General features: G+C 42.3%; 1 protein-coding gene across 1 annotated transcript; it reads right to left on the bottom strand.

The window, feature by feature from the left end:
- Nucleotides 1-4,313: 4,313 nt before the first annotated feature.
- On the bottom strand, nucleotides 4,314-22,877 carry plcb2 (phospholipase C, beta 2). Its single transcript, XM_019870137.1, has 32 exons — nucleotides 22,794-22,877; nucleotides 22,213-22,290; nucleotides 21,579-21,647; nucleotides 20,223-20,363; nucleotides 19,806-19,885; nucleotides 19,664-19,717; nucleotides 19,438-19,513; nucleotides 19,260-19,360; nucleotides 18,600-18,760; nucleotides 18,364-18,510; nucleotides 18,108-18,265; nucleotides 17,069-17,151; nucleotides 16,814-16,898; nucleotides 15,890-16,100; nucleotides 15,713-15,795; nucleotides 15,513-15,609; nucleotides 15,310-15,394; nucleotides 15,064-15,188; nucleotides 14,693-14,844; nucleotides 13,496-13,660; nucleotides 13,295-13,394; nucleotides 13,041-13,145; nucleotides 12,848-12,912; nucleotides 11,712-11,790; nucleotides 11,246-11,629; nucleotides 10,942-11,125; nucleotides 9,810-9,951; nucleotides 8,497-8,561; nucleotides 7,938-7,985; nucleotides 7,768-7,825; nucleotides 5,916-5,999; nucleotides 4,314-5,012 (listed from the first exon to the last, which is right to left on the bottom strand). The coding sequence occupies exons 1-32, from the start codon at nucleotides 22,875-22,877 to the stop codon at nucleotides 4,842-4,844; spliced, it is 3,720 nt and encodes a 1,239-aa protein (XP_019725696.1). The 3' UTR covers nucleotides 4,314-4,841.
- Nucleotides 22,878-23,137: the final 260 nt, after the last annotated feature.

Here is a 23,137-nt window from a genome sequence, read left to right on the forward strand (position 1 = left end):
AGTTTCCTTTCCATCTCCCCACCGACGGGGCCTATTTGCGGCCTCTCAGGCCCGCTCACCTCTGACGGCTCAATACATTGTACAAATGGATTACAAATGTATTTTGTTTACAGCCACACCGAGCAGCCGTGTCTGACGCTCAGTTGCACCTGGTGTAAAGGTCTGCCGCACAGCCACATCCATAACTTGAAGCAACTTGAATAGAAGGTTGAGCTGGGTCACGGAGAACACAAAACAATCAAACATTTATTGACTGTATTTAAAATGTTGTGATACACTCACCTGACTTCTTTGCAGGCAACTTGAGTGAAACTTCCGTCTCTATTTTCATGCCCAATGCAAGTGAAGTCTAACTGTACACATGGTTGGAATTTTCTTTGCCATTACTTTAAAATCCAGGTTTTTTTTTTTTTTTAAAGCTTTTTTCCTTACCCATGTTTTGGGTCTTTTAAAGAATTTCCAGAATATCCATCCATCTATCCATCAATTTTTTTAATCCGCTTATCCTCACGAGGGTCGTGGGCGTGCTGGAGTCTATCCCAGCTGTCATCAGGCAGTAGGCGGGGGACACCCTGAACTGTTTGCCAGCCAATCGCAGGGCACAACAACCACTCACGCTCACAACCACACGTCGGGACAATTTAGAGTGTTCCAACCTGCCATGCATGTTTTTGGAATGTGGGATGAAACTGGAGTACATGTCTTCAAATGAGTCTTATCTACTGGTCAATTCTTTTCCATGAAGGTACTTGTACTTCTACTCAAATATCGCATTCAGGTTGAGGGTTGCACAGAAAAGTTGCATTTGGCGAGATGTCCGCTGCCACGTACTGTACACAAGGTCCTCTCAGTATCTCACACTACACACACATGCAAGCATGCAAAAAAAAAAAAAAAAAAAAAATCAGGGTGGCTGACTGTGGTGCCTTGCTCAAGGACATATCTGTGGACGCCAGGAAGCAGACTGACATCACTACATCTAGTTGCCATTTTGACCTTCATCTGTAGTGGCTCTTGAAGCATCACCCTACAGTTTCAATGCTGCCCCCATTTACAAACAACAACAACAAAAACAATAATAATAATAACTATCATTATTATTATTCCTGACATATCTTTCCTGGCTGACAGTAACTCAAAATCAGGATATGAAACATCACCCCAGTCTAACCGCACCTGAGGTTGCAGGCTACCAGGAGGAAGTTCACATCTTTTTAAATAAATAAGCAGCCCTGAGGCCCACGCTTATCTATTCTCTCCCACACACAAGCTCTGACATTCACTGCTTTCAACCTCCAAATGCGCACACACACACACACACACACACACACACACACACACACACACACACACACGAAGCTTTGAGAGCTTCACTCAGAGCACAGTAAATGAAGCTTTGTTGAAGCATTATGTTTAAATACAAGACTTTACTCTGGATGGAGGTAGAGGTTGACTCATTGGCTTTAAGTGCATAACATAAATACATGGTGTCATCGTGGGGGCCGTCGCCCGATGAGCCATCCCACACCCACCTGTCATCTGCTGTGTCAGTGAGAAAATGCAAAACAAAATGTGCAGGAGGGAAATGAATGATGCGTTTCAAGTTTACACTCTGCAGCGAACTGTACTAATATGAGACAAAAAATAGGCATACCTGACCACTGTGTATCTGCTTTTGATTCTGTGAATTGATGAAAGCCTGTGATTGGCTGGAAAACAGTTCAGGGTGTCCCCCGCTTACTGCCCGAAGACGGCTGGGATAGGCTTCCACAACAATCCAAAACAATTTGGAGCAAATTCTTGTTTTTTCATTTTTGTAAACTAGACGAAAAAACCTCTCACCCCTGTAAGTTAGTAGTAGTGGAAAGTAGCACAGTACGAAAATGGAAGTCGAGTTTACTAAAGGCACAATGAATCACTCGTTACTCATCTCCTGCTAAAATATAGGTAATTCAGCAACAGTATGAGTGATTTCTGGCTCAGGCTTATGTGGGTGTATAATTACACGTATCCTAGAGAAAAGACACAATTTGCATCTCTGACAAGGCTTTCCAGTCAGGGCCTTTAACATTCAGGCAGCCAAGGCGGACTGCAGAGGGGAGAGCCTAGAATTTGTCTTTTTTCCTCATTATGACTATAACTCATGACAAAGGGTAACTTGTAAGTGATTTGCCTGCATGCTTTTCTGCATGCTAGTAAAAGCATGCAGGCAAATCACATATAAAATGTTCAAAGGCAATGTATGAAGATTCTTACAACAGCACAAATACCGTACACACCCACACCCACACGCACACCCACAACCACACGCACGCACGCACGCACACACACACGCGCACACCCACAGCTTGTGACTTGCAGAGATTGAACAGCCGGAGGACGTGTGGGAGGTGTGGGCGCTGCTTAGTATTCATCCAAGATGGCATCCTCTTCATGGCAAGATGGACTCAAGAGCATGACTTCCCAACCTCTTGTGGCTCCTCTCAGAGCACACCAGAGGAATTAAAAAAAACAAAAAAAAAACGTACTACTACTTCACAGTCATGTCATGTGTGATTATATAACCAAGAAGCATATGTTTTGGGTTTTTTTTTTTCAGTTTTGGCCCTTCCTAGTGTTGCACTGGAGGTTTTGTTTTTTCTTTCAGTTTTGGCCCTTCCTAGTGTTGCACTGGAGGTGGAGGTGAATTGGATTGATTAAAACACTCGGAAACAAATGAAGCGCAGTGGACAAAAGATGTTGTTTTCCTAAAAAGTGCTACAAGGATTATTTGCAGGATTGGGCAAAAACTGAGAGGAGGGCTAGCCACCCTCCACTCAGAAAGCGCAACAAGGATTATTTGCAGGATTGGTCCCACAAATGCATTTCTGTGATCCAACTAAAAGTTTTCGTTTGAGGTTTGTCATGTAATTTCAAAGAAGCATAAAGCCAACTAAAAGTTTGCGCTTGAGGTTTGTCATGTAATTTCAAAGAAGCATAAAGGCAATTTTGTCCAATAGTTTAGCGTTTCAGAGAGACTTTCACGACAACAAATGACATTTGTCGCTTTTTACAGAATCTATTTCATTTCAATGTACAGTTTATACAGTTGCATAAACGTTACTTTATTTTTGTTTCAATTTAGTCAAGTTACACAGATTTATTCAACACAGGAAAATATTTTCCTCAAGGCTAATTTCCACCATCCATCCATTTTTTCCCCCCAACCCCACTTGTCCTAAACAGGGTTGAGGGGCTGGGGGCAGTTGCTGGAGGCTATCCCAGCTGACTTCAGGCAGAAGGCGAACTACACCCTGGGAACGTTTTTTGTTTTTAGCTTCCTTCCATTGTCAGCGTGTGGCCAATCAAGGTTAATTTCCACCATCCAGCCATCCATCCATTTTTACCCCCCACCCCACTTGTCCAAAACAGGGTTATGGGGGTGGGCGGAGTGGGGGCGGTTGCTGGAGGCTATCCCAGCTGACTTCAGGTTGAAGGCGAACTACACCCTGGGAACGTTTTTCGTTTTTAGCTTCCTTCCATTGTCAGCGTGTGGCCAAACGTCACCTGGTTTGATCTCCTTCTCGCACCATTTCACACTGGAGAAGCTCAGCTGTCATCTGTGTTGTGCAAGAGGTGGCGGAACTCAGTGTCACAAGCTGTGTCGTCCATCTCGGATCCAATTTTAAATGCCAGTCAATTTGTTTGATTGAGACGAAGAAGCGCGTACAGACCAGAGAGAGGAAAAACAGGAAGTGAGGGAAGTGGCCAGATTGCTTTCGATGGTGAGTCAGAGAAAATCTGTGTTCATTAATAAATGCATGTGAGTGCGTGTCAACACTTGAAGAACTAAGTGGCTCTCACTGATGAGGACATTGCTTTGTGCATCTTATTTTAATGTACCATGTTTGAAGCGGCGTTTGGAGTGGGAACAAATGGCACGTGTCTTTATTATTGTTTGGTTTTGAGAGCTGCTCCCTGGACAGAAAAGTTTCCCTATTAGTCCTAGATGGGGACTCTGTGCTGTTGGAGCATTGTAAAGCCGTCACAGGTTTTCATATTGCAGCCTGACAATTGTTCTTTTTGTTTTGTCGGTCCAGTTGCTGATTAAACCATGCACCTCTCCCTGACGTTCTCAACACTGTAGCAGTTTTTGTCTCCTTCTTTGCTTCACTGCACAATAGGACATATTGTTCCAAATTATAGAGCAAATTTGCTCAGATGTAATGTTGGGCTGAAAGTATACTGACTTGCCGTTTCTTAAACTCCTTTCTTTAAACCAACAGTCCCATCTAGAGGAGACAAAAAGGAAAAAAATAATTCATAAAAAAATGATCATCCTGATGGTAATGGTGACATCACAAGACTATGTGTTGAATGTGCATAAGTCTAACCTGACGTGATCCCGACCCAGACCTTATCTTAATGCAAGTACACATTTATTTTTGTAAAATTCAAATGTCCACTTTATTTGCATAATATTCCTCCATTAATTTTCTCTACCACCGTTGGGGGTTGCAGGCAGCTTGAAGGCAGACGACACCCACCGCCGTTGACAGTTAATCAAATGGCACGTCGAGATGACTTCATTGGAAATCCAAACCATGCTGCCAATACAGGCAAGTGACCCACTCCACTAAAAGGGACTTGACTCTATTATTTGAATATTGATGTTATGCTTGGAACTCGGTGACCTAATTGTCATAGTATCATATTTTCTCTTCGATTTCTTCATACAGTATTCCTTCATATATACATGTCTCACACATAAAATTACACTCCATCGTAAAAGTGAAGACATCCGTCTGAGCTCTTGTGATTGAAAGTCCTTAAGGACCAGGATTCAGGAAGTAAGAGTACCTCTAGCCTAGAAAGACATCTCCGTAGATGTTTGACCCTTCTGCTTTATTGTTGGCCGCCTTGTCGATAAGTTCAGGGAAGTGGGCGCTCACGCAGGCGTTAACAGCCTCCATCACCTCTGCTGGAAGAGACCTCATTTTGTCTTCGTGCTCCTTCAAGGCCTCCTGATTAAGCTACAGATACACAGATAGAGATTGAAGAACATTTAAAGTGATGCAACATTTAATTGATTTACGGACAATGATTCAATTTATCAAATTGGTAATTATTTTTGATAATCAATTAACTGTTTGGACACCGAGAATAGTCCAAAAGTTGCAAGAGAAGATGACGACCATCGCCACTCTCGCTGCCTTTAATGCTAAAATTCAAAGCTGGAAAGAATATCATCAAACACTGCATCGATTTTTTTTGGGGGGGGGGGGAAGACCACTGAGATCAATGAAGGGGTTAAGAAGGGAGCTCCACTTCTCAGTGTGGTCTGCATATTCACTTCAAATTTAATGCGAAACCTCCTCAGCTCGAGTAAACCAAAACAGACGGCTTACACTGAACCGGTGACGCTGCTGAAAAACCAACCATGACTAAAATGAAAGGACAAGTTTGCAGACTGACATGGGAAAACCAGGAGGAACACTGGTTGTTTTTGTTTTTTTACACTGCTGTTCATCTACTTATTCTTATTTGAATCATTCCCTCAATTTCAAAAACACCAGTCCTGGTGAGAAGAGCTCTCCATCTGGCTTTCGCACTGCCGTCACTGTCTAAAACTATCCAACACTTATTGTTTTTCCTACTCGGAATGTCACAATTCAAAACAAAACGCCGACATCCTTTTGAGCTGAGGAATTGAGTCACTCAAATCAAATGTGTCATATAGTACGCTGATGACGCATCATCGGTGTTATCAATAAGCAAGTCTGTACCGGAAATATACATTTGTGTACCAATTTCACAGCGGGAGGAGAAAAAGAATTTGAGATGCGTGGGTTTTTTTTTTTTTGTGAAAGAAAATACAAAAGGTGGTGACGCATGCAGCAACATGCAAAGGTTACGAAAAGAAGATCAGTTTGTACCTGATTAGTGAGAGCCTTGATCTCCTCTAGCGTGGCCGCCTGTTTCACCATCAGAGTCTCTTGCTGAGTGCTGTACTCGCAAGACTGTAACACAACAAAACAAAAAAAAAAAGAAATAAAAAAACGGTGATCGGCTGGTGGCTCCCTGTTGTCTCCCACTTAAGCCGGGAGTATGTGTGTGCCTATCCGTGAGAGAAATGCGCCCTTGGGAGAAAACCCGAGCATGAGGATCAATACATTTAAGTCATAGCAGGTCATGCTTCTGCAGGTTATTTACGCTAATTACACACAGCTAGTCAGTAAACGTCTTATTGTGCCGGTGAAATTAATGAGCTGGCGCTGATTCAATGGGACAAAATGAGCTGCTCAGCGACCTTAACAAATAGAGGTGAGGACGGTTGGAGTGGACGGGGAAGTGTGGAGTTAAGTTGAATCCAAATGCTACATGTCTGAATCTTGATGAGCCAACGGAGGAGAGCCATGAGGGCTGAGTCATAGGCCACACGTGGATGAAACATCCTTCAGTAAACAGCCTCTGAGTAATGGGCCGGCCAGGCGTTATGGTCAGAAAGACTGCCTGTGCATAGGCACTATACCTGTGTTGATAAACAACCCTCTTTGGAGCATGTTTGCAGATATGTGTGTGTGTGTGTGTGTGTGTGTGAGGATGACATAAAGAGAGTGATTTTTTTTCTTCTTCTTCAAATCACAAGACCATCTGCCTCGTTGTTACCATAGTTACTCTTATACATGTTAGATGAAGGTGAGTGAGCTGTCACATTAACCTTCCAGACACACTCACATGTCCGTGGGGCATAAAGCATGATCCCTATTTCTTTCAAAGGGTGAATGTTGAATAGAAATAATTTACATTGCAGTAATTAGCTTTGCTTTGGAGTTAAACAATAGTATAGTGAAGGAATACAAATTAAACTGAATAACTTTGAACAACCGGCGGTCCGGTGGTCGACTGTTTAGCGCGTTGACCTCACAGTGCAGAGGTCGTGGGCCTTCCTGTGTGGAGTTTGCATGTTCTCTCCGTGCCTGCGTGGGTTTTCTCCGGGTACTCCGGTTTCCTCCCACCTTCCAAAAACATGCATGGCAGGCTGATTGAACGCTCGAAAATTTCCCAAGGTGTGAGTGTGCGCGCGGATGGTCGTCCGTCTTTGTGTGCCCTGCGATATGCTGGCCACCGATTGCAGGGTGTCCCCCGCCTACTGCCCAAAGACAGCTGGGATAAGCTCCAGCATGCCCCGTGACCCTTATGAGGAAAAAGCGCATCAGAAAATGAATGGATGGATGGAACTTTGAACAAAAGGCCTCTTGTAGAACTTCGTCTGACGTTTTATGGGCGGTCGCCCATCGATCCGAGGCACGCCTACTTCCATGTCCCTTCAAGGACCTCATCACAGGCGTTTTCTCCGCTGTTCCTACAGAGGTCGTCACCGGCAGTCCTGGGTGCTTCTTTTCAGCCCCTCATTCTCCCCGAGGGTTTTTATTGGGCTTGTGAAGGCCGCTCTCGCTCCCCTGCAATCCAGCGGTATGAACGACAACTGGCGGACTGATCCGTGCAGCATCTCGTGCTCAGCGGATCAGAGAGACCTCCATACTGCTTCTTTGAGTCAACTTGGTGAAGTCGACTCCAGTCCCCTCTCGGAGAGTGACATTTATCGGGGTGTAGTTGGACAAGACTTTGGCAAGAACACTCCATGCCTCTGCCAGCCTGGGGTGCAGGGGCCCGGGTGCAGGGGCCGAGCACCGCAAACAGGTGACAGGCAACCTCCAGTGCCTGAGGCACACATGCAATTGAGGAAGTTTTATGTTTCTCGTGAAAGAATTTTCAATGACTTACCACGCATTCAGATTCATCAGGCTCATCCAACAGTTCTCGACTTGTTGCTTTTTTCAGCCTGAGAAGATAATTTTGGTCAATATTTAAATCACTTGTTCTCCCAAATCTATTTCTCTTTAAGACAAGTGCTGAGTAGTTTTTTTTTTTTTTTTAAAGGTTCAAAAACTCACTTGGCTTTATGTGAGAAAGATTTTGTCTTCTTCTTGTCTTTGATTTCACTGCAAACAAGCCAAGATGAGAAAGGATCACTGTCTGATTATATTTGTTCCAAAAAAAAAAAGACCCAATAAAAAACCTTTTGCCTTTCAACCACTGCTGCACAGCTGTGTGCGGCAGACGTGACCTTTTCTTTCGAGTGAAAGGAGAGCTTCTGTGTGTCGTTATAGTGTCAACGTGGAAAGCGAGAAGAACGCAGCTCAACACTGCTGTTTAAACACCCTCTAGATAATAGTTATCCTGCGATAACCATATGCCATCTGGGGACTCGGGACACACACACGGACACAAAATACACACACGGACACGCACGCACGCGCGATGCCATCAACTGGCTGAAGTAGGTTCAAGGAACCACACGGCGATTCATTCATTATTCGAGGTTTTCTCATTACAAGATGTCACCTCACGTTGCCTCTACCTCACACATGAACACCGCAGGGAGTCTATAATCCCAACACACGGATTAAATAAACTCAGCGTGTCCCGAGGGTATTGTAGGTGAGGACGCACCTTTCCAAGGTCTTCAGTTCAATGCTGTGTCTTTCACTGGCCATCTCCATCAGTTTAGCCAGTCTCTGCCACATCACAACAAGAATTTGACATCATCTCAGCGAAGATACGAAAAATGTGCACCGTGAGGTATACCCGCACACGTCTAATGAGCTGCACTGATCCTTCTCTTGCTCAACGAGGTCACGGGAATATTAAGAAATGAACGCCACTGTTCTGTAGCGCAGAAAAACTACAACAGCAATAATCCAGTATTGTTGTATTTTTCAGGTGGGTCATTCAGGAATTGGAGGACACTTTACATTCCACCCACATTTTAAATAATCCACATATAAAATACCAAACCATGCAATTTCTGAGTAAATTCACTTGTCCTGAGACCAAATGTAAAAATACCCCCTAAAATGCAAATGTTCTCTGATAAGGCTGTCCACTGTAGTAACCGCTGCCACTGAAAAGGTGCAATTTCTGCGTAAATTCACTTGTCAAATGTAAAAATATCCCCTAAAACGCAATTTTTCTCCTGTCCCTCCTCCCAAATGACCAAATTGAATCTCAAATAAAACAATTGAAATGAAATTTAACCCTTTTGTGCACCCTGTAACCTGATAACATGATAGGCTGTCCACTGTTGTAACCGCTGTCCCCGAAAGGGTTAAATATATATATTTTTTCATATTATCGGTTTCCTTGCTGTCTCTTGTAACTTTTTTTTATACATTTCAGGTCTACTCAAGTCACTTCAATGAGGTACAGTAAATTCAAATTTGTCATCAATTTATGATGCCTCCTCTCCCCCAAAAAAGGTTACCATCCTTGCATTTCAATTTTACAGTTTTTGTTTAACTTGTATGAAGTGTATGAGTTCAAAACAAACCTCCATATATATATTTTTTCATATTATCTGTTTCCTTGCTGTCTCTTGTAACTTTTTTTTTATACATTTCAGGTCTACTCAAGTCACTTCAATGAGGTACAGTAAATTCAAATTTAAAAAGACTACCTTCTTCTTCTCCTTTCGGCACGTCCCTTTTCAGGGGTCGCCACAGCGAGTCATTAATTCCCAACCGTTCCTGCAAACCGCCCTATCAACTCGCATGTCCGTCTTGGCAAAAGTTTTTCATCAGTCACGGCACAGAACTAACTGTTCATTCAACCCTGCGCTTTAGAAAAATCATTGTTCACTTCACATTTGGAGGGCACTGCTCCCCAGCGGCTGGGTTAAATTTAAAAAGACTACCAATTACCAAAATTGAATTTCAGTTTTACAGTTTTAGTTTCACTTGTATGAAGTGTATGAGTTCAAAACAAACCTCCGTGGCACACTGCTCTTTCTTCCTCCTCAGCTGATCACACTGTTCCGTCCACAGAGCGCGCAGCTCGGCCTGCAGCTTTTGCTTGTGCTCCTGCACTGTTGCGGGGCGACAGTCCGACATGCCTTCTCCAATCAAGGACCTGCCGCACAATGGGAAAAGAATTGAACACATCACCATCAGTCACGGCACAGAACTGTTCATTCAACTCTGCGCTTTAGAAAAATCATTGTTCACTTCACATTTCACGAATTTGTTTCGCTACATTCTCTATTTTGCTTGAGTTAGAAAATTGCGTCAACTGAGAAATATCGGCCAATCTTCATATGATACAGTTTGATCAAGGTGTTGTCTCAAATAATTACGATTTACCATTCATAGATTTACCGACTCACAATTTTTTTTAATCCATTGTTGGTTTTGTGCTCAGGCCAAAGTTGGGTCTGATGTAAAAGTTTTTCTGTGGTGCCATCTGGGTTTCAAGAAACTATGTTGAAATGAGGTGAGGAGCTTCATTTCGTCAGGCCATAACATATCTAATTGAATAGTCATGCTTTACCAGCCTCTTGTGGCATCGGTAGGCAATTATGAACCTTTTTGGCGAGTGTCAATTGCTTGTGTATTTTCACTATTCGCGGCAGGGCTCGGTTCTTATCCTCCGTTAATAGCAGGCGAACATCATTTATTCCAAAGAACAAAACAACCGTTGGAGCTATGCTGTCGAATTCCAAAACAAGTTGGAGAGTGACTGAAATGGCCTTTTGAGAAAAGCAATGCAAAACAAATCGCCTCACTCTTTTTTCTTCAAGGAGGCCTTCTTCTTGCAGGCCTTGAAAGCGTCGGAATATTTCTGGCTCAGATCTTCCGTTTTTCTCTGATACTTCTTTAATGCTTTACCAGCCTCTTGTGGCATCGGTAGGCAAATATGAACCCTTTTGACGAGTGTCAATTGCTTGTGTATTTTCACTATTCGCGGCAGTGCTCGGTTTTTATACTCGGTTAATAGCAGGCGAACATCATTTATTCCAAAGAGCAAAACAACCATTGGAGCTATGCTGTCGAATTCCAAAACAAGTTGGAGAGTGACTGAAATGGCCTTTTGAGAAAAGCAATGCAAAACAAATCGCCTCACTCTTTTTTCTTCAAGGAGGCCTTCTTCTTGCAGGCCTTGAAAGCGTCGGAATATTTCTGGCTCAGATCTTCCGTTTTTCTCTGATACTTCTTTTCCATTTCTTTCGTCTCTTTCTCCTGACGCTTGATGACCTTCAGGTAGCTCTTGTGCTGTGTCAGTTCTGCAGTTGTCACGGTGGGTGTTTCTAACAGTGAAAGCAAGCATCGCTTTTATTGTCAGCAGTGGACGCCATAGTTTTAGAAGAAATTAACACCTCATTTGAGCTGCATTTTCTTCCGTTCACTTCAACTGCATTGCCACTTACCTTTACCACAAGCTTCAGCCAATTGATCTGACATCACACATTCCGGTGAAGCACTTAATGGACCGGGCTCTCCTTGAACCTCCTCCTCGACTTGTTCATCATATGAGATTAGCTCAGAATGTATCGAGTCACTGCTCGACTCCTCTATGTCTTTGGTGATCGTCTCAGGCTGGATGACATCCTCTTCAGAGACAATCGCTTCACCAGGAAGTGTCTCGGTTATGAAACTTCCTAGTTCAGCATCCAGAGGAAGGTCTTCGGGTTGCAGAGTGTCTGGCGTGCTCTCTTCTTCAGCTTCGCCTTCACTCGCTTCAGGTGAAGCACCGTGGGATGATGTTTCACTGACCTCAGGTCTGAGTGGATTTGGTTCAGAAGGCACCTCCACTGGGAGGCACAGCAGTGATCAGATATCTTCTTTAAAATAAATAAATAAAATGAAGATATGTATTTTTACAAGGAGCATTACCTGTTGGTTCCTTCGCCTTTGTCACTTCGGTTTGGGGCACAAAAGGCAGCTCATAAGGAGAAACGTAGTCTGAGGATGACTGCATGGGCGCAAAAAGGGATGTCACCGAAGCTCACAACTTGTAAAAGGGGCAGACATGCCAATCAACAGTTGACTGGCTGCCCTTCGATTAATTAATTGACCAAAATGATTTAAAAAAATAACATCAATAAAAACGGTCCACAGTGTGTAGCAGACTCAAACGATATTGCTTTTTTTTAGCAAAAAAGGATGTCACCAAAGCTCACAACTTGTAAGAGGGGCAGACATGCCAATCAACAGTTGACTGGCTGCCCTTCGATTAATTAATTGATAAAAATGATTTAAAAAATAACATCAATAAACGGTCCACAGTGTGTAGCAGACTCTAAAGATGTTGTTTTTTTTGTAATCCCAGGATTTTTAAACGATCATTTATGTGTATACATCCATGCCGTTTTTGTTTCTCCAAGATATACAATGACTAAATGTCAAAAAATATTTGAAAATGCAAGGCCGTGTGGATCTGGTTTTAGTTGAGAAATGTAGACAGTCAGATGTGATGTATAGTACAAAAAAGTGGAGGACAGGGACCAGGCTGGCCGTTGAATAACGAAAATTTGTGTAAAATTGACACCCACTGAAATGCATGGAAAAAAAATAAACAATATGCATTTTCCATTAAAAACGATGAGAAATAAGTGTAAACAACAGAACCTGGTGCCTCACAAAAAAAAAAAGAAAAAAAAAAGAAAAAGAAAATAACTTCTCAGAGATCAATTTACCCATACTTCAAGTCCCCTTGCAAGGAAAGCAGCATTGCAAGAAAAAGAAAAAAAAAGATAAAGAAAATAACTTTTCAGAGATCAATTTACCCATACTTCAAGTCCCCTTGCAAGGAAAGCAGCATTGCAATTAACACATTGGGTAGCCAATGGCAAGCACGAGGAATACAGTGTATGGCAAATTCAAAAGACATGACATCACGGTGCATCAGCACGACCCGACAAGTGCAACATGACAGTCACACGTGTCACCAAATCCTTTAAAATTTGAACAGGATCAGGAAATTGCCTGTGTTGCAAATTCTTTAACTCATATGTTGACTATTTATGCACCTCTTTTGGGGTCCGCGTCGTCTTCTCTGCGCCTTTTGTTGGGTTGAATAAGGCGTCCGTGAAATCTGAGAAATAAACATCATTATTTATCTGGGCAAAAAAGAGGAGCTTTCATTGAATATAACCAAACTCCATCTTTTGTCACTGTGATCAATTTAATTTCAAAGCCACAGAGCAAGAAAAAAAAAAGCACCTGCAAAAGCAGCGGGGATGTAGTCCTTGACCTCAATGTACACAAAGAGTGCAGGCAGAGTGAGCGGCACGTTGCTTTCATTGTGCAGGCAGATGTGATGGTAGCCTGCAGGCACCACAAACTTCCATGAAAGTGACGCTACTCAACTGATTAACAAATTGGCAAAAATCCGGCGGCCTTGAACACCCCGCTTCTGTTTTGGGCAAATTTACATTAGAATACAGATTAAGTTGTCGTGTTTACATTTGACTGACCGGATTGAATGGCTTCAAGGGGAATGATTCTATGTCCAAGGAATTTGCCATTTTCCTCATGGACTGCCATTCTCAGAGAGGCCATTTCTGGAAGGAGAATCTATCAACAATCATAGTGAATGATCAAATTGCAGCAATGAAAAAAAGTCACATCAACACACGTATCTAATTTAAGAGTGTGTGAGGTGAACTGACACGCACCTTTTCAAACACAAAAGGATCCTCGTTCCAAACTGGGTTAATAGAGTTAGGGGTGATGGACCACTTTGTACGGTATTTCTTCTTGGGGTCTCCTGGCAGCCCGATGATCTCCACCTCAACTCCAGTTTTTACACTCTTGTCGGACAAAAACTGTCCTGAATAGATCTGGTGAGAGGATATACAGTATCACGTTTTTTTTTCTATGACAGACACATTCAGGGACCATTCAAATGCAGTTCGACAGAAGGCCCATTATTTGAACTACAGTATTTGTTTTTGTTTGTTGCGAAGCAAGACTGCCGTAAAACTACATGGCCGAAAATGTCCTACAAAACACGAACAAACAAGAACGTCACTTTTGTGAAATAAATTGGATTCGTCCTTCTTTTCTCTTTGTGACAAGATAAAACTATTCAGCCTGCTCCAGAATAAAAATTGGTAAATCCGTTTGACTTTGCATGTTATTGAGTTACACCTTGTGGTTCTATGGTGCATTTTAGTTGGTCATCTTTTAAGTTGTCAGACGTTATCTGGCTGTTATCATATTTAGATACGTGTCCATACATGTTTATTTAAATAGAATAAAGGGCAATCGCTGTTGCCTCCTTCTCATCACAGAACGCACTACTCATTCATCAGAGGTGTGCTCGAAACTTCGTAGCTTGTATTTATTCGATTTGCAACCGACCTCGAGGCAATCCTATGAAAGAAGGCCAATTGTTTGAACTATTTGTTTTTGTTTGTTTTGAAGCAAGACTGCCGTAAAACTACATGGCCGAAAATGTCCTACAAAACACGAACAAACAAGAACGTCACTTTTGTGAAATAAATTGGATTCGTCCTTCTTTTCTCTTTGTGACAAGATAAAACTATTCAGCCTGCTCCAGAATAAAAATTGGTAAATCCGTTTGACTTTGCATGTTATTGAGTTACACCTTGTGGTTCTATGGTGCATTTTAGTTGGTCATCTTTTAAGTTGTCAGACGTTATCTGGCTGTTATCACATTTAGATACGTGTCCATACATGTTTATATAAATTAGAATAAAGGGCAATCGCTGTTGCCTCATTCTCATCACAGAACGCACTACTCATTCATCAGAAGTGTGCTCGAAACTTCGTAGCTTGTTTTTTATTCGATTTGCAACCGACCTCGAGGCAATCCTAGCTGAGTTTGAAGCGAGAGCCTGTAAACCTGCCTTAATGGTCAGTGTGACTGCCACGACTGTGTCAATCCTGTCGCAGAAAGGATTAAATGTCTTGTCGCCGCGCCGCAGCACGTCGTGTTTGAGTAGGTAGCCCGTCCTTCCGTTGAATTCGAACAGAGCCATGTTCAGCTGCATGGGGAAGTCTGAAAAGACACACACACAAAACCTCTTGGTCCATCGCTCTTGGCACCACGAGCTGTTTGGCTAGCAGAGCACAGAAGAGTGTTGAGAAGGTGCAACACTGACCTGCTGTGGTGGGACACAAGAAATTCTGGCAGCTAAACTAGGATTGTTTTATTTTTCTTTTCCCCCTTTTTCGGGAAAAATTAGAGTCGTATGTCACTGGAGTGGCTATTTGTTACCCATTGTCTGATAGTTGAGCGCCACCATCTGGCAGCCGACGTTCCAAAAGGGCTGCGGGTTGAAATTTGATGAGTCCATTCTTGTTCCTTTCGGGTAAATCCTGCTCATCTGCCTTTTATTATATCTGAGAAGTGATGAGTGTTAAGGAGATACGCAGTTCATTTCCTAATTACTTTGTGTGTTTTAATATTAGAGGTACACATATTTTGTGTTAACGGTGCATCTTTTGCCACATGAAAAGATACTCAACAAAGTCAACGGCAGTCTTGGCTATCATAGCTTCCCCTTTGGTCTCCACAAAAGATGAGATGACATAACTCTTGTTCTTTTCTGAGGAGTGGTGAGCAAAATGCCAATACAGGAAATGTGTTTAACAGTTGTTGTTTTTTTTTAACAGTGCACAAAACGTATCCTAGAATCAGTTTTCCTTCAAGAAGCGAAGACGTACTTCTGGCATTGTCAAAAGAGATGAATTTGTTCGGCTGGATGTAGTTGACCAATGATGACATTGCTTCGTATGCTGTGACTTCCTGTCCAGCTGTGCCCTATGACAGATTGACAGGAAATTAAACAGATGTTTTCCGGCAGGACAAGGGTGATACATTTTCAGAGAAAAAAAGGCTTGGTTGTGGGATCAACATTGCCTACCTCATCACAGGTCTTCATTTTTTCCTCATCCTGTTCCTCTGTGTCCTCTTGGTCCTCATTGTCTTCCACAGCCATATCCCCGTCTGATCAAACATCATAATAATCGTCATGTTAGATCCAAGCAAACCAATTTGTGGTCAGGGATTTGAGTGATTTAGTGGGATCAGTCTTGTTCACCCTGGTTCTCCAGATTGGTTGAGTGGACAGGATCTTCGAAAAATGAGTCAGTGTTTTGTGCAGGTGAAGCATCAGTTGTCATCTGGTCACTGGCTGCTGTGCTGCTCTTCTTGGTCGTCTGGTTTGTGTTCTCATGGCTTCCCTTCTTGTTCTTGATCAAGATCTTGCCCATCAGCTCAGATGGACTTGGGATCTGCTGTCCTGGCTTAAGCTTATTATTTGATGCAAAGAGTAAGGACACGATACAAGAGGAATTCGATATCAGTGGCTCATACTGAACCAAAATTTTTGTGCGGGTTCAAACACGAGCAAAATCATTGACCTACATTTTCAATCTAAATTCCAAAATTTGCTCTCTCAAACTGTATTAGTACATTTTTTTAGCAGTCTGTGCTCTTCATTTTGTCACGGTTCTCTTGGCTGCACTGCTTTCAATACAGTACTGTATGCAATTTTTCTTTTTTTTTCCACTGTGCTGCCATTCTGCTCAAACTTTTTAGAATCCTTAGTGCTGGCCGAAGTAACTTGAACTATATTAGCAGTAGGACTGCTTTTTTTTTTAATCAATCAAATTTCAAATCTGTCCTCACAAAGCCAGTGAGCTGGTCGTTGGTGACGTCCTTATTGGTAGATCGAGCAACACATTTGTAGCGAGCTTCATATATGAATATATTTAATAATTTGAATCTCTGGCAAGTATAGTATATTTTATTTCTTTTTGTATCATTTTGGCATGTTCTTTGACAATTATTGATTATGATGATGCACATGGCACAGATTAAATTGGCTAAGTCCCCACTGAAGGCCCGAGGTAGAAAATGCATGGCCCGCCACTGGGCACAGCTGACGTCCAACTGATGCACTGCCATAAAAATAATGTTTAACTGAAATACAACTGCTGTGGTGCCGCACTGGAGCACTTACAGGGTATTTGTCCAGAGGCTCTGTCAGCAGGGCATTACCAAATATGGTTTTGCAGTAGTTAGCCATCTTCTCCTGTTGCTTCACTCTAAAACGAAGCACAAAAATGATGCGCCGCTGTCTGCTTTGCTAAACACACATTCTCTCAGTCAAAATCTTCAGACGGTCGCATTTTTCATGCTGGATCATTAGATAAAAGACTAAAACACATTTAGGACTACTATGTAGTATGAGCTCATGGAAAAAAAAAACTCTTACGAGTCAACGTGGTTCTCAAAGGAAAGGATAACGGGATACTGTGAGGTCTTGAAGGCGCTCTCAGCAATGGCTTCAATCACATCCTGTTGATTATCACAAAAAGTATGGTCCTTTTTTATTTTTAATTGAGGCTTGATTGAGGTAGACCAAGAGCGGGGTTGAAATGAAAACACAACTCAATAACACAAACACATGAGATGAGTGCTCATAAGGATTATTTGAAAGTTTGAAAGCAAGCATGAGGGTGGCTCTGTCTAAACTGGACAGATGTGCTTAACTGAAACGTTGGGTCTGACAAGCTGCTGCCCTTAAATGGAAGTGTTGATACCACGGGCATGATGGGGGGGGGGGGTGCTTTCCTGTGTGTTTTTCTGTTCTGCTGTTTACTTTCTTTTGCTGCACTGGAACACGAATAGATGACCTTGATGGTTTTCATTCATTCATTTCTCATCTTGGCATCACGGCGCTACGACCATTACGATCGCCGTTGTAAGATAGTAAAATGCACAAAATAAACAAATGTTCAAAAGGATTAATTGTAACTGTTGTAATTTCTGCAATAAAAAAGTAGACCCACGAAGACTTTTATTGACCTTTAGGTCACATTAATCGGAATTTGACTCATAATAGTGAAGGAAAACTAATTTGTTTCAAGAAAATGGAACAACTTGTACAATGGAAGAATAACATTGTACCAGAGATTAGACTTCAAGTCAAGTCAAACATTTTCCTTGCAGTAATACTGTGTGTTCGATGTGCCCCCACTCGTGTAAACATGATATCGTGATTAATATTGCATTTTTCGATTTCTGGACGGGCTCAGTTTGCGAACATCACATCTCACTTGTTTTCTAGGTTTGGTCACGTGACACGAACAAGCTGACCTTGTGTCAATACGGGACAAAATGGCACCCCCCCTCTCCCCTGAGATGTACATGGAGCCCTGAGTGTTTAAGATCCCCAAATCACCACAAAATTGACATCACATTTTAGTGATATATTTTGTTGCATAAATGGACACTATGCATGAGTCATGTACCTTGAAAAGGATTTCAGTGGTCATGGTGAAGCCATGTGTGATGATGGGCTCTTCCTCCGGAAGTTTCCCCTTCCAGCAGTCAAGTTCCAGACAACGGCAGCCAGACAACAGGCACTGGCGGTACATCTCCGGTGAGGACACGCCGGAAAACTGACCAGCTGTGGAAGAGTAGTTGTGAGGATTAAATGTGTGTTAAGGGTTTTTTTTTTTAGCTTTTTTTTTTTTAGCTTTTTTTAACGAACAAAACATATGTGACCTGTCAGGTATGTGTTATGGGAGGACTTAATGAAGTAATGGGGTAAGGGCTGGGTCATGTCCTGACACTTGGCCAGCCTGTCCTGCATGACCACCGAAGTCTCAGGACCCACCAGGAAGGCCAAGAGAGCTTCCGGGGTAATGAGACCTGCAGATAAAAAAAAAGAAGGTTAAAGAGCTCTAAGACATGAAAATACTTCCGCTAATTGTCCAAGTCAGTATTGTGAGGAACGTCACCTCTGTTACAGTTGGTGTTGCAGGGTTCATATTTTAACATCAACGCTTTTATCTGGTCCTGCCGTAGTCGTGGAAAAAGCTCCTCATTGAGTCGAGAGTCCCTCTGCTTCTCGTTGAGAAACTTGGTGAAGTTTTCTTTTGTCATGGTGGGTTTGTTGGAACTGGAGGGCAAAGTCGGGAACCAAGAATTCCTCAGATACTGCGTAACACATTCGTCGACTTTCAGCCACGTAACATTTTCTGCTATTTACAGTAACTTCACAACAGAATGAGGATATCCGTTTTCTATACCGTAACTCCCATTCTGTGTCATGAATGAAAGGAGCTCAGTCTTGCTGACTTTGGGTAAAGACAATACCATGCACTTGTAGCCAGTCACTCATGGGGGGCAAATATCGAGAGAGGCAAGCTTTCAAACTCAGATTCACACCAATAGTATGGGAAATGGTTGGCATACTGCACAGTTACAAGCTAAATGGTAGCTAACCCTAGCAACTGTCTCCTGTTAAAATCAATGACACGTGCGATAATGCATCTTACGAATGTAATGATAAAAATATAGAAGCACCAGTGGAAGATTAACTTTCTCATAAAATAATACAACGTTACAATGTTACTAGAACCAAAGAAACAATTTAGGATCGTTTTGGTCTCACTCACTATGTAGTGAAGATTTCATAGATTTCCGGGCGAGGACAGAGATGTGCCAAGAAGGCCTTGAAAGCTGATTCAGTGAAAACATCAGGCTTCATACTGTCGTACTGTAACATATGATATTCACATTACATGTCTTCGCTCTCGATAACTGTCAATAGTGAGTAAGTTGGAAAATGGTTACCTTTCCTTTGGGGAGTTGGGCTGAAGCCAGCGCGCTTTCCACTCGCTTCTTATCAGCGGGGAACATCTTGTAAATGCTGATAAATACACACAATATTGATGCGTTGTAAACCGATGTTACGCTACACAGAATCGCCAAACACTCCGAGTGAGGGGGTTAGCCTACTTTTTCACCGGGATCTTGACTACACAGAATCGCCAAACACTGCGTGAGGGGGTTAGCCTACTTTTTCACCGGGATCTTGCCATCTTTGTTGGTCTGGAGACAAATCTGAACATAACTAAAGGATTAGACGCGATCACAAATTAAAACTGAATCTGGTGAGATTCACTCAGCACGATCGAAGCTCACGCAGGATTTCCACTCACATTTTGTCCAGGAAGACTTGTCTACAGGCGTTATTTCTTGCAGTATTGTAGGCAATGGCAAGAATGTCATTCGCCCAGTTCTGGTGCGCATTTAATCAGAAGATTACCGGAGTTTGCCATGTTTTACGAGCAACATTAAAAACATATGAAGGGACAGAAACTCGCCACAAGAGGGCAATGGCATAATAGCAACCTCGTGAATGAGATGAGTGCACGGGGAGTTAGAACAAATAGCAATTGTGATTTCATTACTGTTGATAAAAGCCGGATATTGCATTCATAAAGTCTAATAAAGACCACAAATGGAGAAAGGGAAGCTTCATTGTTGTCACCGCAATGGATCAGCAACAATAACCCAACATTGTAAACGTCTGGAGGAAGCAGACAGTGTCAATAAAGCCTTCTGTGCTTTATTACCTGTGTCACTTTATCCTTGGAGGCAAAGAAGTTATGGTAGGTCAGGTTGACGGTGTCAAGACCAGAAACAACAGTCAGTGTTTTGGCCAAGTGGTTACTGTCTGGAAAATCGAGGTTAAACACGTTTCGGACCTTTGGGTGCTGTAGAGGTAGAAACAAAATGGCTTACAATGAGATGTGGTGAAGATAAAGGTGTACTTTACATTTTTTTCTCTCTGCATAAAAACCACTCCTCTTCATTTCAATATTCGATTTGGAAACAGACCAAAACTTTAAGCATACGTACACATCTAAAACAAACAGCTCACTCGTCAACTTTTCAACTTGTGTGATGCCGCAGGAGAGGAACGCAGTGGTGAGCGGTTAGGGCTAGTAAGGCCTTCCCTGTTGTCTGAAACACTCACAAGCACCAATCTAAATTTGCAACCGAAATTCTCATCCTAAAGGTGGTCAGCAGTTAATTTACAGCTCAATCGTCAACTTTTCAACTTGTGTGATGCCACGGGTGAGGAACGCAGTGGTGAGCGGTTAGGGCTAGCAAGGCCTTCCCTGTTGTCTGAAACACTATCACAAGCACCAATCTAAATTTGCAAACGAAATTCTCATCCTAAAGGTGGTCAGCAGTTAATTTCTTTTTTACACTTCTATGACTGAAGATTTGATGACAAACATGACGACATTATGAGTGGATTATGTCAGTTTCCAATTGGAAAATATTTGAAGGTTGTCCGGTGTCCCGTATAAATTGAAGTGATTGAGCACCTGTGTGCACAATCATACCCAACATGCAAATTTGCTTTGCAGGTCATGCAAAGAGGAAACATGCGCGTGCGCGCGCGCACACACACACACACACACACACACACACACACACACACACACACACAATACATGCACACACACTATTTGGATGCTTGCGAAGAGGTTACATCATCTCCAAAGCCAACTTCTCAACATGAAGACGTGCTAGCGTCGAGCAGCTCAGCCCCATCGCCCCCCCTCCCTAAGATTTCACCTCTCACTGAACCCTCTGAGAAAGACAAAGATGGCGGCTCACTGCGACGGCCAAGTGATGAATAGAAAGGAGCTGAGATGCCAAACCATTTTCTCTTGATCAAGAAAGAAAAATATGATGACACTCTCTTCTCACGAAACGATGATTCAGCGTGAGCTATGTGTTTAATTTTGATGTGTGTGCACCTGTGTCTACTGAAGAAGGGCTGGGTTTATGCGGCCATTGCCATATTTGCAATGCAAATATGTTTTTCATACTAATGGGGCTCAAAAGATTGATTTGCATCTCTGCAGATATTCTTACAAACTCATTTGGTGTATTTTCTAGTAAATAATACTTACTTTTGGAAGTTTTGCATATTTTCCTGTTCTGGTATCTCTGATGGTAGCAACATCCAAGAGCGTTGTCTCCTAGAAACAAGAAGCAGACAGTCATCTCCATCACGGGATTCAGGACGTAGGCGCAAGTCCAAATATGGAAAAAGACTGGAAGGGGGGAAAAAAACTTGACTTTGATTAGTAAACAATATTTTGGATGCAGGATGAATGCTTTATCATTTACAATCGGATTGCACTGCTTTTTTTTTTAACACGTAACAGTGCCAGTATGGGTGAGACACGAGGCAGGAGTGCATTTCATGTCGGCTTCATTGGATTTTTCAGGATTTATGTGGTGTAAAACAAAAGTTGCCTCATTTTGAGAAATAGTAAGAGAAAGAGAGAGAGAGCAGCAAAGACAAATCGTCCTCTCTTGCGAGTGCATCACAGTTGAGCTGCAAAATGCAGCAGGGTGGCAGGCCCGAATCAGCGCCAATCAATAACCTCCACAAAACAGCTGGCACAGAAAGAGGCAGTGCAGCTCTCAGCTTTCTCGCGGTTCTCATGGAGCCACCACCACTTCCACATGATGCGTGTTGCCTGACGGATGCCAGCACACAACTTAGCTTGTGCAATGACCTCAACTGTAATATATTACCTTGCTTTGATTCGTCCAGTAGAGGTAAAAGCCTTTCACGTCAATCTTCATGGTGACAGGGACAGTCTTGGTCGAGTCCTTGTTGGAGACACGTTTTTGATAGAAGAACAACTTGATTTCAGTGTGCTCATTTTAGCAGTTTGGGGACCAAATTTGGTCATTTAGATGAACCAGGAAGCATCCTGGGGTCTGATAACAATGTGATTTTTTTTAAAACACGCTAATTAAAGAAAACAATGAAAGAAAAATGTCTCTAAAATGCAATTGTATCATTGCACCTTTGTAGGATGGTTGACAATTAACATAAGAGCAACCAATTCATCCAAAATTGTGCACCAGATTACACTTGAAGTAATTTTTTTTCCCCCTGACTGTCTGATTTATAAAAAATGAACTACAATAAATTTTTTAAAAAGTAGATATTCAGCCACCTTTTAAAATTACATTATCTTGGTCATTCTTCTATATATGCAGCGAATGTAAATGTTAGTGAAGTAAAAAAAAAACACTTCATGTATCAAAGAAAGAGTATTTCAAGGAGTTAAACACAAAAGTGCATTTCTCTTTAAATATTTACTCACCTCTGACCACTTGGTAAATCTTTCTCCTTTAACCATATAATCTTTGATCACAGGGGAATCCAGAAAGTATCTTTTCTTATTCATCGTCTTCTTTTCGTGACTTTGTAGTCCACTGTTGTTAAGACTGTAACGTATACGTTTAAACACTTTACCCCTCTCCGCTGACTCACTCACTTGGAAAGAAGCCGTGAAGTGAAGTGGAGTCGTTGGACACGGAGAACCTACACGAGGATGCGCCCAAAGGAATATGAATTGCAAATGAAGTTAACATAACTCAAAGGATGATGTCTGTACACTTCCTTACGGATCCCGATACATTCTTCATCATACTTGATTCTATTCTG

This window comes from Hippocampus comes, unplaced genomic scaffold, assembly GCF_001891065.2.
Source record: "Hippocampus comes isolate QL1 unplaced genomic scaffold, H_comes_QL1_v1.1 scaffold43, whole genome shotgun sequence".
NCBI classification, from domain to species: domain Eukaryota; kingdom Metazoa; phylum Chordata; class Actinopteri; order Syngnathiformes; family Syngnathidae; genus Hippocampus; species Hippocampus comes.

What these genes read in the sequence shown, in the direction of transcription:
- plcb2 (XM_019870137.1), bottom strand. Translation starts at nt 22,877, where the DNA reads ATGAATAAGAAAAGATACTTTCTGGATTCCCCTGTGATCAAAGATTAT. An exon ending in ACTGGACGAATCAAAGCAAG is followed by an intron (nt 21,648 to 22,212) that starts GTAATATATTAC and finishes TCTTGTTTCTAG; the next exon opens with GAGACAACGCTCTTGGATGT. An exon ending in CGACGCGGACCCCAAAAGAG is followed by an intron (nt 11,791 to 12,847) that starts GTGCATAAATAG and finishes GCGCCCATGCAG; the next exon opens with TCATCCTCAGACTACGTTTC.